We start from the raw sequence: 16,641 nt of genomic DNA, 5'->3' as shown, positions 1-16,641 counted from the left end.
CAGGAAGGCGGCGACGGGGCCGAGATGGAGCTGAGCCCCGCTCCGCTGCGGGGGGGCCGCGCTGCGAGGGGGCCGCCTCTCCTGAGGGCCAGGTCGTGCCTCCCGTCAGGGCGGCCCCCGGCGGGGGGGAAGACAGCCGTGAGAGGACCCGGCACCGAGGGGAGGCGGCCCCCGGGGCGGGGGGGGAAAAGACAACCAGGAGCGACCCCAGCCGTGAGGAGACGCGACCCCCAGGAGAGGGGCAAGAAAGCCTGAAAGGAAGCAGCCCTGAGGAGACGCCACCACCAGGGGGGAAGACAGCCGTGAGGGGACCCGGCCGTGAGGAGAGGCGGCCCCCGGGAGGGGAGGCAGCCGTGAGGGAAGACAGCGCGGCGTCCCCGACGTGGCGGCCCCGGGGGGGCTCCCGCCCAGCGCCCGCCTAAGGGGCCCGGGGCACCTCAGCGCCCCGGGGGCTCCCGCGGCGGGGCGGGGGACGGAGCCCGAGGCCAGCGGTACGCGAGAGGCCGAGGGGAGCCGCGCCAAGCGGCCCCGCTGCAGCACGGGCGGCTGCCGAGCAGGCAGCGGAGGGCGGCAGGGAACTCGGCGCAGAAGTTCGGGTGAGGGGAGGAGGGCGGCCGCGGTAGCGGTTACCTGAAGACACAGTCGTCGCGGGCGTCCCTGGCCGGGGAAATGAGCCCGTGCTTCTTGTTGAAGAGCTTCTGGAAGAGGGTGGGCGGCATCTTGGGGCGCCGCCGCTGGCCCCCGCCGCCGAGGCGCTGGGCTCCGCGCAGCGCCGTCCCCTCGCCGCGGCTAGTTCCACCCGCCCGACTCCATTCGGTGTCACAGTCATATGACAGACATTAGTCACTCGGCGGGGCCGGGGCGGGGAGGAGGGGCGGGGCCATGGCGGGGGGCGGGGCCAGGGGCGGGGACGCAGCAGGGACAGGCGGCTTGTTTTAGCCCTAAACCGAGAAAAAACAAACATCTACAAAATAGTATTTAGGACATAAGGCGAACCCATCACAGAGATATAAGCAAAACAAACAAACAAAAAAAAAGCGTGATCGATTTTATAAAAATCAAAATCTATTTTATAAAAATCAAAAATCTGCGGATTCTTGCAAAAACTCTTTATTAGTGAATTTAAATGAAATGGAAGCACTGGGTACAGTTAAATCTCCTTCAATGTCTCGCTGCTCAGATAGAACACTACTAGAAAGTTTAATTAAGGACTGACAAAACAGACGCATCTGCTCTCCCTAGAAAATGGAATTGAACTAAAACAGCATATGATGTAAGATTAAATTAAGCAGATTATTTTTAAAAGGCGTGGTTTAGTACATGTCTAACGCATCTATATAATGTTTCTCACAATCAGCCATCTGTAGGAGCTTTGGGTTTCACTAGAAGTTGAAGATAAGTATAACAGAAAACAGGATTTAATGTTTAGATGCATCTTTTTCCCCTTGCTCTGTATGAAGACACACATGCCTGCCACAGACCTACAGATGGCTGATCTTTGCATCCTTTCACCACGTGAAAGCCTCCTGCCTTCGAGATAGGCATGTAAATACAGTCTCAAATATAAAAAGTCCTGAGGGAACACTACGAAATAATAGAATTTTGGCCAGGATATACAACTCAGTTTTCAGTGTTTTCACAATTTGCAGCATTGCAGGTTTAGCTAATCTCAAATGCATTACAATTCAAGCTGATAGAGTCCCTCGAGAAGTAAATATTAACCTGTTCCAAAACTCCTAAATTAATAGCAAGTGATTCCGATAGGCTTGACTGACATACTTTAATAAAGGGAGGGGAAGATGGACACTAAGAGAAAAAGGGATAAATACAAGTTTCATCATCCATTTTCCTGTAAAAGCTTCCCTGTAGACAAATCTTGGTACCTACACAAAGAATATGAATTTCAATTTAAGTGTCCATTCAGCACGTATTGCCTTGGGCCCCAAACCCATCCTTTCTGTGTTTAGAGATTATGAACCAAACCAGAACCATGCGCCTGCCAGGTCTGTACCCTCCAACAGCCAGCCCCTGTAGAACTCCGCTGCTGGAATCACACATCTTCCATCGTCTCTGAGCACTTTGCGTCAAAGTCTCCTAGAAGTACACTTCAGATAACAAAAATAACTGAGCAGTGTTAATGAAAGACCTCTTGTAGATTTATGTATAATACACTCACTAAACATGCATCTACAATGCACAATTCCTCGTGATAAAGTATTATCACGGCTCTTGCGCAGACTGACTCCCTGTAAGCGATTCCATTCAAGCCATTAAGACTTCATCATGTCTGGGACGTGCCGACGCTGCCCTATTGACACTGAACAGATTTCTCTCCTGAATCACTGCACAAATAAGCTCTTCTGCACGACCCATTAACTGGCTGCGACCCATAACCTTTATCCACTAACACGGAAGAGACAGTTTCCACTTTGAATGAAATTTTATGTAGTCATTCTTCAGTTTAAAACCAAAACATGGGAAAATGCCTTCCCTTTGAGAAAAGCAGAACAAGAGTAGACATTGTTGCGGCCTTTCCTTCCCTGGGGCAGAGGCTAGCCGGGTAATTAATTATACTTTCTCCAAGAGTCAGACAAAAGATGGAAATAAGAAGCAGCACTTTTGTAACTGAAGGGAAGGACAAGAAAGATTGTGGTTCATGATATTTCTGTCCTTCTATATAGCCTCATCACATCAGGAAAAACAAAACTTGGCAGTTTTCAGCCTGCTACAGCCAACTCCACAGTTACATGCCATATTTTCTTCTCTTGTGCTCTCCAATCAGTTTGTCAGTATTACTCTGTCCCTTGTATAGAAACTACAAAAGGGTTTTGGGGCAAAATGCTTTTTCCTAGGACTCCTAGAACACCCTTACAATAAACATGTCTCATTCTGGACCATCCTTTACTTGAACGATCACCACAATCACAACTTACTAGATATACAACTTCCTATTTTGCTTAAAGCTACATGAAGGAGCTCACCTCTGTCTCCTAGGGGCTTAGATTCTTGCATAATTACCAGTGGCTTAGTATTTGCAAGAACAAGGATATTGATAATTAGAAGCATACCCAAGAGAACTCCAAGGAGTTATTGGCAGAACTCATTCTACTAATGCTTAAAGGAAAAATAACTTACTTAATGTATCATTTTTAACCTTCAGCCATATAGTACGTTTATACAATACTCATTCATAGACCAATCTAGCAGCATTTATTTGCACTTCCTTCTACCCCAGAGCAATGGGAAAAGGCTCAGGGTCTGAACTTTCACAGACGTTTTCAAACGTAGTCAAACTAATTAGAAGTTATGGATTTTATGTGTCTTCTTGACATGCTCTTTTTGGAAACACAGAACTATTTTACAGGGCATGAATATTCTGGGTTATAAGACTGAGAAACAAACTCAGAGTTCAAGAGGTTTGGACAGCTATACTATAATTTTAAAACATTAAAAAAACTTCCTTTATGTCTACAAAAGAGTCTGAGTAGGGGGTGTTGTAGTGAGAACAGTCAGGATCCAAATTACTTTAGACTGCAGTGAATGCAACTGGAGAATAATTGCTCTTGTCAGTGTATTCTGAGGCATTCATCACGCTGCTGAAGAACGACATTAATAGATTAACAATCCACAAGCTGAACTGTTAAGCACTGGGAATCTAATTTATGTGCCATGTAGCATGAGCAGTAACCTGAAAATCCAGAGTGTCAATATCCAGCTCTTGAAACAGATCAGCTATAAAAAAGGGTTTTTTTCCACCCTTGTATTCATGTAAGGCACCTATTTCCTCTGCACAAGTCTGATGCCACTAGAAGAAACAATGACTGAGACAGGTGATATTATAAAATAAGTGAGATGAAATGGGAAGGAGCCCGAGATGACAGCAGCTGGGCAGGGGACGTGTCCAGAGTGCTGACAGTGCTGATCATAAAAAGCTAGCCTGCAGTAGGGTGAAGGTAACCTATATTCATGTTTAGAAATCAATTCACAGCAGAACACACAGAGTCCCGTACCTCCAAAGTTCTGCAGACCCAAGTATTCGGGTAGTTTAACGGTAGTGTACTATTGACTTCTGAGTTGCTGAGAATACATGAATGCTTCACATAGCCATTTCCAGGACATGCAGTTTACCTTTATAAACAGTGTTAACACTTCTTAACCCAAGAACAGGTCACATCTTTAGATGCTAATGCTACTAGGGAAATCTAGAAATCTTGGCACTACAAGAGCCAAAAATAATTCCATTAACACAATCTGGTCTGCTGTTCTTGAATCACACTTTTTAAAAATCTAGATGAACTGAAGAATCATCTATATGAACTCTTTACAGAAAAACATCCAGAATCAGATCTAGTTGCTTGTACAAAATAACTTAACATTAAGTACTTGAATAAAGTATTTACTGCAAAGCATTACACTAAATTTCAAACAACGTATATGCCAAAAAAGATACAGTCATTAATTGCCGGCAAGTAATTCTGTTTCACCTCCTTGCCACAGTAGCAAGACAGTTATTTCTTCTGTGGACTCCTGCTGAAATCTTTAAGTCTTATCTGTGTTTACAGCAGATCCAAATTTTAGTACTCGTAATAGGATCTGTGGAAAAAAAGTGGTAAGTTAAATACTATCAGTAAAGTGGCACATTAGAGTGTAAGAGAAAGCTCATTGATCTGACAAGCTGTTTAGATGTTCTATAGATATCTATGCTATCATTTGTTTGGGAGGATCTGAATCTTGTAGATCAATTACCAGCGAGAAGAGAACAATAGTTTTGAGCGTATGTGCATTCCTAATGAAAAAGAGCATCATCTGAAAGATTCCTTGAGCAGAGATGAAAACATCCAGCACAAGAAACCCACCACCGCCACTTTAAGCACTCTAATCCCCGATTCCCTGCTAGAAAAGTAGTAACAAAACCAAACTTTTGTTCTGACACCACTTGCTGATTTCTCAGAACCACTTGCCTACCAAGCGCAAGCTATGTTCTGTATTATCACAGTTCTCTTGGGCACATGACTTAACTTCCTTATTCTTTGATGTGTACAGAAGCACCGGATGATTGTCATTCATACATACACACATTTAAAAGCACTTCCCTGCATTCTAGATGCTGCATGTAGCTCAATCTGTAATAAAGTAGGACAGTATTTGGACCTATGAGACTGCAATTCTGTCGAAAAATTTGTGTATATTCCATATTTTTGAGAGTTATTATGCTTATGCAGTATCTGTATTAAATTAATACAGCATAAGTGACAAATAAACTTGCAGAAAACTTGCAGACATTGTAAAGAACTACTTTAAACTTAGGAAGACATATGCCATCCAGTGGCACACTGAGAAACTTCAAGAGATCAGAACGGGATGGAATTTTACCTCTATGGTAGCAATGAGATAGTTTTGTACCCAGTTCTCCTTTTTGTTTAACAAAAATCTAGGAAGTGAAGAAAAGGAGCTTCCCCTATGTTAAGGGTCTCAGGAAAAAAGAACAAAAACCTTTAGAAAGAAACTAATAATCTTGAAAGAAAAACACACCCTATTACTTGAACTGCTTTCAGGGGGAAATAATACTGGATGCTAAAGAGCTCAGTTTAGCTGAGCAAGATACAAAACACACCAATGGCTGAAAGCACAAGTCATACATATTCACCCTAGAAATAAGGCACAGGACAATAGTTTACTAAACAAGCTGGTATCTTTTCTAGGGAGTCTCCGTACCAGCAGTGAAGCTCAAAGTTGAGTTTAGGAGTAACTTGAAGAGGTGCAGATGTTCCCAGAGTTACCTAGTAGCACCTTCTGTCCTTAATGATCTAGCCTAGGAAATAGCTAGATTGTATTAATTTCTTTGTTAAAAAGATCCTTGGAGCAGAAAACGTTAGTGTAGTCTGTTAGTGAAGTACTGCTGCACGAGAACACTGTTATGTCAGAAATTTGAAGTCTTCTGCCTCTTTTAATCTTTAGCCTTGTGGTTCTTCCAAATATTCATACTTTCAAAAGAAACCCAAACACCTTTAAACACTCAAATAGCCAGTTACCATCTGCACAGTGCACCAACTCTATATTACCTTCAGGCACTCCTTCAGGAGGGCGGAAGGCTTTTTTGTTAACTGGAATTCGGTGAAGCCCCCGAGGCTTCTGGCCCGGTGAAGTTCTAACAATGGAGCAGATTTCTCGTCTGCCACACAGAGGCTGAAAAGATAAATGACATTTCATTCACACAACTATTTCCATTGAAGAAATATTCTTCTAGCTTTCCTATGGGGCAATTAGAGATGACGTACAGATTTCAAGGGATGTCATTAGAAAACATTTAAGACTACTTGTGTACAATTAATATGCTATGAGAAAGGGTGATAGAAAGCTTCAAACTTAAACATTCTCTTCAGCTGTTTGTAATATTGTAAGGCTTAAATATATCACAGAATAGTTCAGGTTGGAAGGGGCCTTAAAGATCATCTAGTTCCAACCCCCCTGCCATGGACAGGGACACCTCCCACTCCCATATAGTACATTACATACTAGCATGCCAAAACTGGACTTCAAGACTGCAATAAAATTAGAACCTTAAAAATATTCTTTTCTTCTGGACTTTGAGGAATAATTTCTTTTTCTGAGCGCAGAGATGCAGGAACAATTTCTTCTGAATTTACATATGGACCTGTGGTATTCAGGAAGAGGTCTTCCCTGACTTGGCACGCTGGTGACAAGCTAAGCTACAGCTCCGTCAAAATACAAAACATACAGCAATAGCTGCCCAATTAAGTAACAGACAACAATTCAAATTGGCCAACACTTCTTGGCTCAAGCCAAAGACGTTCAATTGCTTAAAAAATATGATTTAGGACTCCAGTGATTCCTGTCTTCAGCCTCCAACAAGACCCTGATGTTCTCTATTTGTTAATCTAGTATCCATAAACACAAGTATGCTTGCAACAATATACTGAGTTTTACAACACTAGGAAAGCCCAGTAGGTTCTCCTGCAAAATTAGGCAGATTTTCTATTGTAACAGTTTCCCTTTTTCTAAAAAATTGTACAGTTTGCTGATTCAGTTGGGAGCTATGGCATGAAAGTGACAGGGACATTACTTCTATTCCTGCTGAGAGAAGTGGTAGTACTATACTACCTTTACTGACAAAGAATTCAAACTGGCATTTAAATATCAAGTTTGTTTGTATCAGAGAAGCAATGCAAGTAAGCTACTGGGTGCTGGTTTTACATTAGAAGATTTTGCAAAAATACAAACCAGATACCTAGGGGTTTTGTTGTAGTTTAACTGCCCAGCTGATTGAATTTAACACGTCATTTGTTGTGCAATTTGTATTGTAGCATAAGTATAGCCAGAATTGGACAGTGCCATGAAGACCGAGTCATTTGGTTTTAATCATTAAAAAAAAAAAAAAAACGTATCAGAATAGACACTCACACTTAGCTTTGCAGGCTGAGCATAACCAGGATTTTTTAGGGCTTTATTTTCCTCCACGATCAGCATGGTCGAACTCATCTCCTAAACAAAAACAGAGAAGACTTCAGTATCAGTTTCCAATTCTTCGCTGTTTATTATTAGTCCTACAGTATAACTAGTACTGTGTACTAGGGGAATAACAACTCCATTTAGAATTACTAACAGTTCTTAAGGTTTAACTACTGAATTCCTGTCATTCACTTTTTTTGGTCTTACACTCTTCAAAATTAAGACAAAGAATCTATTTAGTGCAGCGCAGAACGCACATTTCAGTGTATCAACTAGGCGATAAAGCACTTCCTACCACTTCTCCTATTCAGTTGTAACTTTTGTCATGATTCAAAACTCTCACTTCAATTTTATGCCTTTGCTAATCAGCAGGGCACAATGGGAATACTTACCACCACAGCATCTGTCTGTTTCGATGGCAGTACTTCTGTCAACCCCACTGATTTGGCCAAAGCGTTTCCTGGGGCATCACGCTGACTGAATGACGACGTACCTTCTCCTAATGTATTAGAATTTTTTTCTTTTTTCTCACACTTCAGCCTTTTGGGTTTAGCAGTTTGATTGTCAGGCTAAAGGGTGAAACAATTACATTTTGTGTTATAAAGTGAATCTCTATAGTCTGGTAAGCACTAACAGAGTCCCACTGTCATACTTGAGCTCTACACAACTGATTCGCTACCACTGACACAGTCAGCCTGAAAAACAGTGAGCTTAGGGGGCACCCATGACTATTACTGCTATCCAGAGGTAGAGACAAGCTACATCTTCACTCTCTGCAGGCACCCCTTTCAAGAGAACTTCTAGGTGGAATCTTCTACCTATACAAGGAAGTAGCAAGTCATCTATGTTACAATCTGGATGATTTATTAAGGCTCTTTCACCTTTCTTTCCGGTCCTAACGGTGAAGAACAGCGCATACCAGTTTTTAGGTCTGGAGTTCTCTCTCTTGCAGCTGTAATTTTACAGACTTTTTTTCCTGTGATAAATTTCCAACAAATTAATTAACTTCGAGATAAAGACCACGGCTACTCTCCAACCCATGTCTTACAGGATGGTTTTCAAAGAGGGATCATTTCAAACCACCCATCTAAACACGCTTCCTCCCCTCAATATAACCCTCATCTCCTTCTTCCCACAAACAGGGCTGCTTTACTCCTATCCCTTTTCTCGAAGAAGCAAGGTTGCTTATTAATCTTATGTTCACCTGGCTATTTACTGCTACACACACACACTGTGGGAGCAGAGGAATTGCATAATCACAGCAGTCTTTGCCAGTGGCAACTTCTGCTGCTACTACAGTCCAAATTAAGCCGGGGAAAATTATGTGGTACCTGGGCCACAGCCAGAATTGCATCAGTCACAGTTCAGAACTGTAGTTACATGAGGGACTCCTAATAGTATTTGTGAAGCTGATAGGAAATAAGTTCAAGTAAGGAGCATGACACAAACAGTTCTGTTCCTGGATAAGTTAAATAAGAAGTGCTAGTTTTCATTGAGCACCACAGGTAATTAAATGGAAAAATACAAGGTCTGGGGTTTTGGGTGGGTTTTTTTATTCTAATACATTAGTCAGAACCAAGTCTTATTTACAGGGAAGATTTTCAATTCACACTTTCCCTTCTAGACACAATTAAGCTTAGCCTGTACCACAGAGACAATGACCCAGTGAAAGCCCAATTCTGACATTTTGCCATCATTTAAGTTTGGGTAGAATATTCTGTTGTCTCACAGCTACTAGAACTGCTTCAGGTCATGTTTTACCTGCCAGGGTAGTTGAAACACTTAATGCTGAAGAACTGTAACTGCAATTTGACGGTCTCTTTCTAGGAGAGGAAAAAAAAAGTAAACAACTATTCTGAATTAATGTTATCATTCAAAAAAATGTACAAGGAGATCATAGGAAAACACAGACTGCGTAAAAAGGGATAAGGCCTATTTTTAGAAATATTGTTACTAAATCACTTCATCACACTTTACAGTTATCTGATAGTTTATCAAGTGGCACAGCTTATTCTGAAGATACTTGCAATTTAACACCCACAAAAGACATTCACTAAAGTACTCGGCACTGAAACATACTAGGACAGAATGTATTTAAGGAGGATGCAGGGGAAAATTGGATTCACAAGAAAATTCAGATTCTGTAGATATCTGTAACACTGTAACGTTAGTATAAATGAGTTATAAATGGAAATGTCTGCATGTAGAACTGGAAACAGCAGCACAAAGGTTAAAAGAAACGATACTGTTCCTAGAAAAACACTCACGTTACTCAGATTTTTATGTCAGGACGCGAAGGCGGCACTGTGACAAGGCGAAGTACAGAAGACCCCTCCATTGTGATAAAACCACACCAGAGATGACTTGTCAACAGAAAACCTGTCATCTTAGCAACAGGAGAGTGGCAATAGGGTTGCTGCATATCACGTACACCATTCCACTTCCTTGTGGACGTGTATTCCAAATAAGAAAAAAAAACTGACAGTGGGCAACAACCTGGCCCAAGATTTACGAAGGCTGAAGCCAGGCCAGCAAGAGTCTGAAGCAAAGGACTTCATATAAGCTGCCCCATGTAAGCTGATGACTCCTAAAGAACATAAAAGATTTGCCAAAACATAATTTTGTCCTGGGCAAGCACAGAACACCAGAGACTTAATGAGGACTTAACAACAGGTACCCTTCATACTCTGTACTGCACAGGCAATCCTGGCCAGACCACCTGGGCGCACACATCTTGCTGCCTGTGACTGAATGAAATCTGACAGACTAAGTGCAATTGGATAAAAGCAACTTACTTAGGGATTTTGGAAATAAACATCACCTTCCATAAAATCCTTCACTGAGGTTTCTTACATTGATTTCCCTACAGCTGCAAGACCAAGACAAAAGTCTTTAAGGCAAACTCTTATCTGACTTAATGAACCAATTTCAAAGTTAGCGAGGACACAGGTAGCTGAAACTCAACAGAAACGTTTGCAGGATCAGAGGTTTCATAATGGCCTTTCTTTTAAATATCATTCAAGAGAGAAAAACCTGAACATTTAGGTGCATCAAAGAGTCTGTTTTGCAGATTACCTTCTAGCGTATTGCTCTTGAAAATCATCCCGTACAGGTTCTAAAAAACATAAAAGCCAAACTTTAAAAGAAAAGGCTAAGCAGACCAGACAAAGTTTTAGTGCACACTAAATTATAAAGCAAAGCATTAGAAGCAAGCACAGACTACTAACAGGGAGCTGTCCCCCTTTATGTAGGCACGCCTTAAATGAAATTATCATTACATATTTTATACAGGTTCCACTAGAGTGAAATTTGTTTATGTATATATTCTTAAGTATTGTAGAAAAGAATTACCTAATATTGCTGAAAGATTTGAAATCTGTGGTATCTTGTCTATGGTCACTGCTTTGCTGGAGTCCAGGAGAGTAGAGTTCTTGTACTTGCCAGAGTCCTCAGAGTAAAAATTACTTCTTTCTTCTATATAAAAGATACAAGTGCAAGCTTCTTATGCTGATGTTCATTGAGTTATTAAATTTGTGACCAAACTGAAAGCAATCACATTGGCAAGACAGGACCTTTAAAGCAAAGAGAAGGCACTGCCTTGGCTCAAAACAGCCACAGAAAAGTTTGGGGGGAATTTGATTCAAAGCAGATTTGTTGGTCATCCTCAATAAACAGCTTGTATCGACAGTGAGTACTTTAAGCTTACAGTATGATTCAGATTACACCAGGACCTGATTCACACTGGACTGGAGGATAAGATACAGAGATCTGATGTTAAGCGCCAGTTGTCTTATAGCAAAGATCCGACCTGGTGAGTCACAGCAAGAGAGACCACTAGTCTTTCTAGCGTAGATAGTCCCCCCACATTTTCTTCATTAAATAAAGCTCAAAAAACCCAGAAGTCTCACCTGAACCTTCATCTCTGAATGTTTCAGGGGATGGGCAACTGTTCAGACTGTCACTAGCACCTGCGTTATAATCTGCAGTGGAGTCTACATCCAAACACTCTAGGAGAAAGGTTGAAACACCTGTGGGAAGAGTCATTCCTGTACCTAGAGAAAGAGACAAAAAAAGGTGGCTACCCAAAAAAAGTATCATCTTCTACAAAGGATTTCCTTACCTAAATTTCATTCTGTGATGAGCTAAATATTGTCAAGTCAGCATCTTAAACTTAATACAGTACCTTAATCGTAATACAGTTAAAGAAACAAATAAACAAAGGGCATCCTGAAGCCCAGTTTGTACTGCAATAAGCTAATAGAAGACTCCTTCCTTGCCCAAGGCTCACTAGAAATACCTGAAGAATTCAGCCTCTGATAAGGTAATTCTTGGGCAGGTTTATTTTCAGAAGGACAAACTATTTAGGCACAAGCTTTTAAAAATGCAGGCTTGAGTACACTGAAGAACTCATGTCAACGACTAGTTCTGTCACAGATAAAACCAAGATCATGTGGTTTTCAACAGGCTGGGCTCAAGACTTGTCTCAGGTCTTGTGGGGCTCCTATCCTGTCCGTGCTGCCGACAATCAAGTCATGTGAACCAAGCCACATGCTGGAATAAGAGGCAGAAGTCCAGCTAGTGGTCTCAAAGCCTTTACTTTCTAATATCATGCAGTCAGAACCAGTACAAGATCAGCACACCAGTACTTTTACAGAAATATAATTAAAAGTATATTGTAAATTTTCAAATTAGTTTTATACAGATATTAAAGTTATTTAATATGATGTATTGCTAATATACTCACTTGAAGTCATTTCATCATTTTTCAAACTTTCCTTACTTTCAGACTTGATTACCAGGGATTCCTAAAATTAAGTGACCGAAACAACCTGAGAAAACTGGATGCAGACAAAGAAATGCAATTAAATGTATTCCTACATTAGTAAGTGTTCAGAAACTTACTGTCTGGTACTTCACCACTTAAACTTGCTATTCACAGTGTAATTTGTACCAGGATTTTTCATGCATCATTAACAAATCTGCAATCTGATTTATAGTTCTAAAATTCCTAACGAATACCCAATAATTTGATCCTACAACCTTTGCTGGATGAGACTTCCAGTGAAGGCATACTGACATCAACTGAAGTTATACATAAGACAACAGTGGAGTAGTGAATTTCCCTGACTTTTATTTATTTAAGAGGCCCAATTCATGCCACTCACTTTCAGAATCCTAGACCATTTCTGTAAATACAAACAACTGTGCTGTGTACACAGTATATTCTACAAAACTAAGCATTTCCAGGAAACGCAAATAATTAGCAGACTCTAAATAAGAGCTAACATTTTAAAGAAAAATATTTTTACAGCAATATCACTTGCTCCCTTTGCTGTAGCAGATTTTAGTTCAAACACACCAAACTATTTTCTTGCCATTGCAGTATTAACTGTCCACTTCTGCTCAGTCATCTCAAAATACTTTGCTCCAGTTTTACTAACATGAGGAAGAATGCAAACAGTGACTTGCCAAATGTCTGTGTCTGAACCAGAAATGAGCAATTCTCTGGAATCACACTCTAATGAGATATCTTCCACACAACAATTGCTACGGCCTTTATTCATTATGGATAATTAGTATTGATGTTTTCCCATGCTACCAATAGCTCCAACAGCTTTTATTCTGGCCAAAGACACAGGAAAAATGTCACCAAAGTACAGGAACAAGTTCAGCCTGAAAAATGTGTGTGCACACACATAACTCACAGCAAATTCTACTTGATTAGAAAAAGAATTTAACATGCCACATTTCTTTGACTTATCCTCCATAAGATACCAATAGTTAGAAGAGCAAGACAGCATTCTCACCTTCAGCGATACAGTGCTTTCTTCTATTTTCTCTTCATTTTTTTCCAAGTTTGTCGTTTCTTTCACATTCACTTGATTCCTGCAGTTGGAGAACAGAGCTAAGCTCAGTACACAGAACTACACTGTTGTAGAGGAAGGCAACAAAAACTACAAAATGTCTTTATAAGTTATCAACAAATAGTCTGACAAACATCAGTTTACTGATAATTGAGACTGTGTATCTCCAAGAGATTTTCTCATGCAGGCAAAACAATATAAATGATTAGTTAATGTTAATAATAGTGTATTTGAATGAGTTCTAACAGACCTTTGGTCGCCTGTCACTTTGGTGACTTCAAGATTTTCTTTAATTTTTGGTAGGGTTTTCAAACTGGACTTTCCCTTCAGGCCTAGAGAAGAATAAGTACTTCGTTCAGTAATTTTAGTTTCAAGATTAAAATTTAGATGATTATTTCAAATAGGGCACCTTTAGCTGTTCCCACTCTTCCATGCCCATAACAGTTTTTGTCCCTATTATCACAAAAATTGTAAAGTCTGAATTTATTCTTTTTACACAATTTTATTATTTTTACCCAAGCTTTTTTCATCAGTGTATCAACAAGACCAAAAAAAAAAAAAAAAACAGGCTTCCTGAAATACTACAGGTGTTTTAGAAACCTGTTGACTAAAAAGAAAAAAAAAAACCCACACCTTGGAAGTGACCTTTACTATACCAAAGTTCAAAGTAGTTTGAGTCTAAACCAGTTTTAAATGGAGTTTAATAGCAGTATCATAAGCGTTTCTACAAATGGGTCTGAATTACTGAATCTCCCAGCACTGCACAGAACCCTTTAGCCGAAACTCCCTGGAAGTTCAGGACACGACAACACATGAAAAGCAAACAGACCTCAAGGCCACTAGCTGCAACCAGTCAGGTATGCAAGAGTACTAAACACCTATGAGAGCATGAGCCAGCAGAGTAAGATCAAGACAGAAAATAATGTTAATTGTACCCTGTAACAGGAATTTAAAGTCTTACCCTTAAATTATCAAGATCAGTGTGGGACCAAGACAGCCCACACTGGTCTTCCCCATTTGCTTTAGCAAGTTACAATATCACTGTTAGGCTTCCCTTGAATCCCATACCTTCCCCTTAGGCCACATTTCCTTTAAGGTCTCCAATTCCTAACTTGAGGTCTGCTAAGCCACATTCAGTAATGAGGCTGCTCCTTTTGAAGGACAGCTTTAAGAACTTTTTTAAAGTACCCACTCAAACATGGGCAAGGGCTTTACCGTGACATTTCTAAAGGAACTTATTAGATGGCAGGGGGAAAAAAACAGTACCTTACGAAAGGAAAAACCCTTTTTATTACTGACTAGCAGCTAAAACAGAGGAAACAGTCCCGTTTCCAGATCAGCTACCTTCTGCCTACCATGCTGTAAGGGAGATGGCTAACAAGCAGCTGCTTCCCAGCCTCACACAGGGCTGGACACAACCCCAACGGCTGGACACAACACTAACGGGACACTACACGGATGGGGGGGAAATAAAGCTGAAACCACACAAAATTTATCAGATCATTGTTGATAAGAACCTTCCCCGGAAGGTGACTTAACCTGACCGGCATCCTTACTGGCTCCTGAAATTGCCATGAAAACACAAGGATTGGACAAAGCACAGCACAGGACCCTCTCCCCACGCCCGCCTTCACCCCGCCTCCCCCAGGCCCAGCCACCTCCCCGCCGGTGCGGACCGGCCCGGTCCCCGCCCGGCCCGGTCCCCGCCGCCCTTCACGCCTGCTCCGCGGGGCCTAGAGAAGGCGGGCAGCGGGACGGAGAGCGCTTACAGCCGGGCTCCGGCCGCCGGGAGCCCGCGCTCCCGAAGAGGCGCCGCCGGCACGGCTGGGAGGCGCTGGCCCCGCCCGGGAGAGTGGCTGCCCCGGGCAGCGGGGACAGACACCGCTTCTTCCGCGGGGCCCTTCCGCCGCGGAAAGCGCTCGGCCAACGCGGCCCCTCCATAGCGAACCAGGTCCCCTCAGCAGCCCCTGAAGGACGAGGCGGGGGGGGCGCAAAATAACCGCCCCCTCAGGAGCCGCGCAGCCGCCCCGGCCAACCCCAAGCGCCCCCCGCGCCTCCAGCACGCATGCGCGGAGCGGCGGCGCCAACGGCCGCCAGCAGGGGGCGCCACCGCCCCGCGGCAGCGCTGAGGCGGGCGCGGGGCGGGGCCCGGCCCTGCCTGAGAGGGAGGAGGTGCCCCCGCCCACCGCCCTCGGGCCGGGGGGGTGGGCGGGTCGCGTCCCGGCGGCGGGCGGCTCTCTGAGGGGAGGCAGTGAAGCGGCAGAGGCGGAGGAAGGGGGAGAGCTGGTTTTCCCCGGCGCGTTATCAGCAGGCGTCTGGCCTGAGGAGTTTTCTGTTGAAAAAGTGAAAATTAATCATAGAATCATGGATTCTTTTGGGTTGGAAGGGACCTCAAAGCTCACCCAGTGCCACCCCCTGCCCCGGGCAGGGACACCTCCCACCACACCAGGGTGCTCCAAGCCCCGTCCAACCTGGCCTTGAACCCCTCCAGGGATGGGGCAGCCACAGCTTCTCTGGGAACCTGGGCCAGGGGCTCACCACACTCACAGCAAAGAATTTCTACCTGAGATCTCATCTAAATCTCCCCTCTTTCAGTTTAAAACCGTTCCCCCTCCTCCTATGGCTCCCCTCCCTGATCCAGAGTCCCTCCCCAGCTCTCCTGGAGCCCCTTGAGGGACTGGAAGGGGCTCCAAGGTCTCCCCGGAGCCTTCTCTTCTCCAGGCTGAACCCCCCCAGCTCTCTCAGCCTGTCCTCACAGCAGAGGGGCTCCAGCCCTCCCAGCATCTCCGGGGCCTCCTCTGGCCCCGCTCCAACAGCTCCGTGTCCTTCTGCTGTTGGTGCCCCAGAGCCGGAGGCAGCACTGCAGGGGGGTCTCCCCAGAGCGGAGCAGAGGGGCAGAATCCCCCCCTCGCCCTGCTGCCCACACTGCTGGGGATGCAGCCCAGGCTGCGGGGGGTTTCTGGGCTGCCAGCGCACGTTGCCGGCTCATGTTGAGCTTCTCATCAAATGACCCCCAAGTCCTTCTCAGCAGGGCTGCTCTCCATCCCTTCATCCCCAGCCTGTATCGATACCAGGGTTGCCCCAACCCAGGTGCAGGACCCTGAACCTGGCCTTGTTGAACCTCATGAGGTTCACAGGAGCATGCTTCTCCAGCCTGTCCAGGTCCTCCTGGATGGCATCCCATCCCTCAGGCGTGTCACCACTAAGCTTGGTGTCATTGGCAAACTTGACGAGGGTGGTTATGAACCTGACTGAAACAGAGAGTGAGGGGAGAATGAGGGGGGAGCAGTGCCCCAGGCCGGGCACA

At 43.7% G+C, this 16,641-nt stretch overlaps 2 protein-coding genes across 5 annotated transcripts in view; both read right to left on the bottom strand.

The window, feature by feature from the left end:
• Positions 1–817, bottom strand: part of FNIP1 (folliculin interacting protein 1) — a 69,450-nt gene extending 68,633 nt beyond the window's left edge. For all 3 annotated transcript variants that reach the window (XR_010072892.1, XM_063348953.1, XM_063348955.1), the window contains exon 1: positions 631–817. Coding sequence is in view for 2 of the 3 variants with exons in the window: in XM_063348953.1 (XP_063205023.1) it covers positions 631–719 (89 nt within the window). In the remaining variant the exon portion in view is untranslated. The remainder of the gene's footprint in view (positions 1–630) is intronic.
• Positions 818–1,122: 305 nt separating this feature from the next.
• MEIKIN (meiotic kinetochore factor) lies at positions 1,123–15,364 on the bottom strand. Of its 2 annotated transcripts, XR_010072943.1 has the most exons (14): positions 15,104–15,364; positions 13,585–13,666; positions 13,278–13,356; positions 12,215–12,275; positions 11,379–11,522; positions 10,822–10,944; positions 10,546–10,585; positions 9,232–9,293; positions 8,352–8,446; positions 7,863–8,039; positions 7,423–7,503; positions 6,063–6,186; positions 4,451–4,593; positions 1,123–2,094 (listed from the first exon to the last, which is right to left on the bottom strand). XR_010072943.1 is itself a non-coding variant. In XM_063349334.1 (13 exons), the coding sequence occupies exons 1-13, from the start codon at positions 15,273–15,275 to the stop codon at positions 4,547–4,549; spliced, it is 1,287 nt and encodes a 428-aa protein (XP_063205404.1). In that variant the 5' UTR covers positions 15,276–15,364; the 3' UTR covers positions 1,123–4,546. The 2 variants fall into 2 exon arrangements, 1 of the variants encoding a protein (XP_063205404.1); XM_063349334.1 differs by having other exon boundaries at positions 1,123–4,593.
• Positions 15,365–16,641: the final 1,277 nt, after the last annotated feature.

This window comes from Chroicocephalus ridibundus, chromosome 11, assembly GCF_963924245.1.
Source record: "Chroicocephalus ridibundus chromosome 11, bChrRid1.1, whole genome shotgun sequence".
In the NCBI taxonomy this organism is placed as follows: domain Eukaryota; kingdom Metazoa; phylum Chordata; class Aves; order Charadriiformes; family Laridae; genus Chroicocephalus; species Chroicocephalus ridibundus.
This window is presented reverse-complemented; position numbering and strand designations above follow the sequence as displayed.

Bases quoted from the DNA above. Each gene is read 5' to 3' on its own strand.
- MEIKIN (XM_063349334.1), bottom strand. From the start codon at position 15,275: ATGGAGGGGCCGCGTTGGCCGAGCGCTTTCCGCGGCGGAAGGGCCCCG. The intron at 7,504-7,862 runs GTAAGTATTCCC...GTTTTTGTTTAG, and splicing joins AACAGACAGATGCTGTGGTG to GAGATGAGTTCGACCATGCT. The intron at 4,594-6,062 runs GTAATATAGAGT...TTTTTTCCACAG, and splicing joins TCCTGAAGGAGTGCCTGAAG to ATCCTATTACGAGTACTAAA.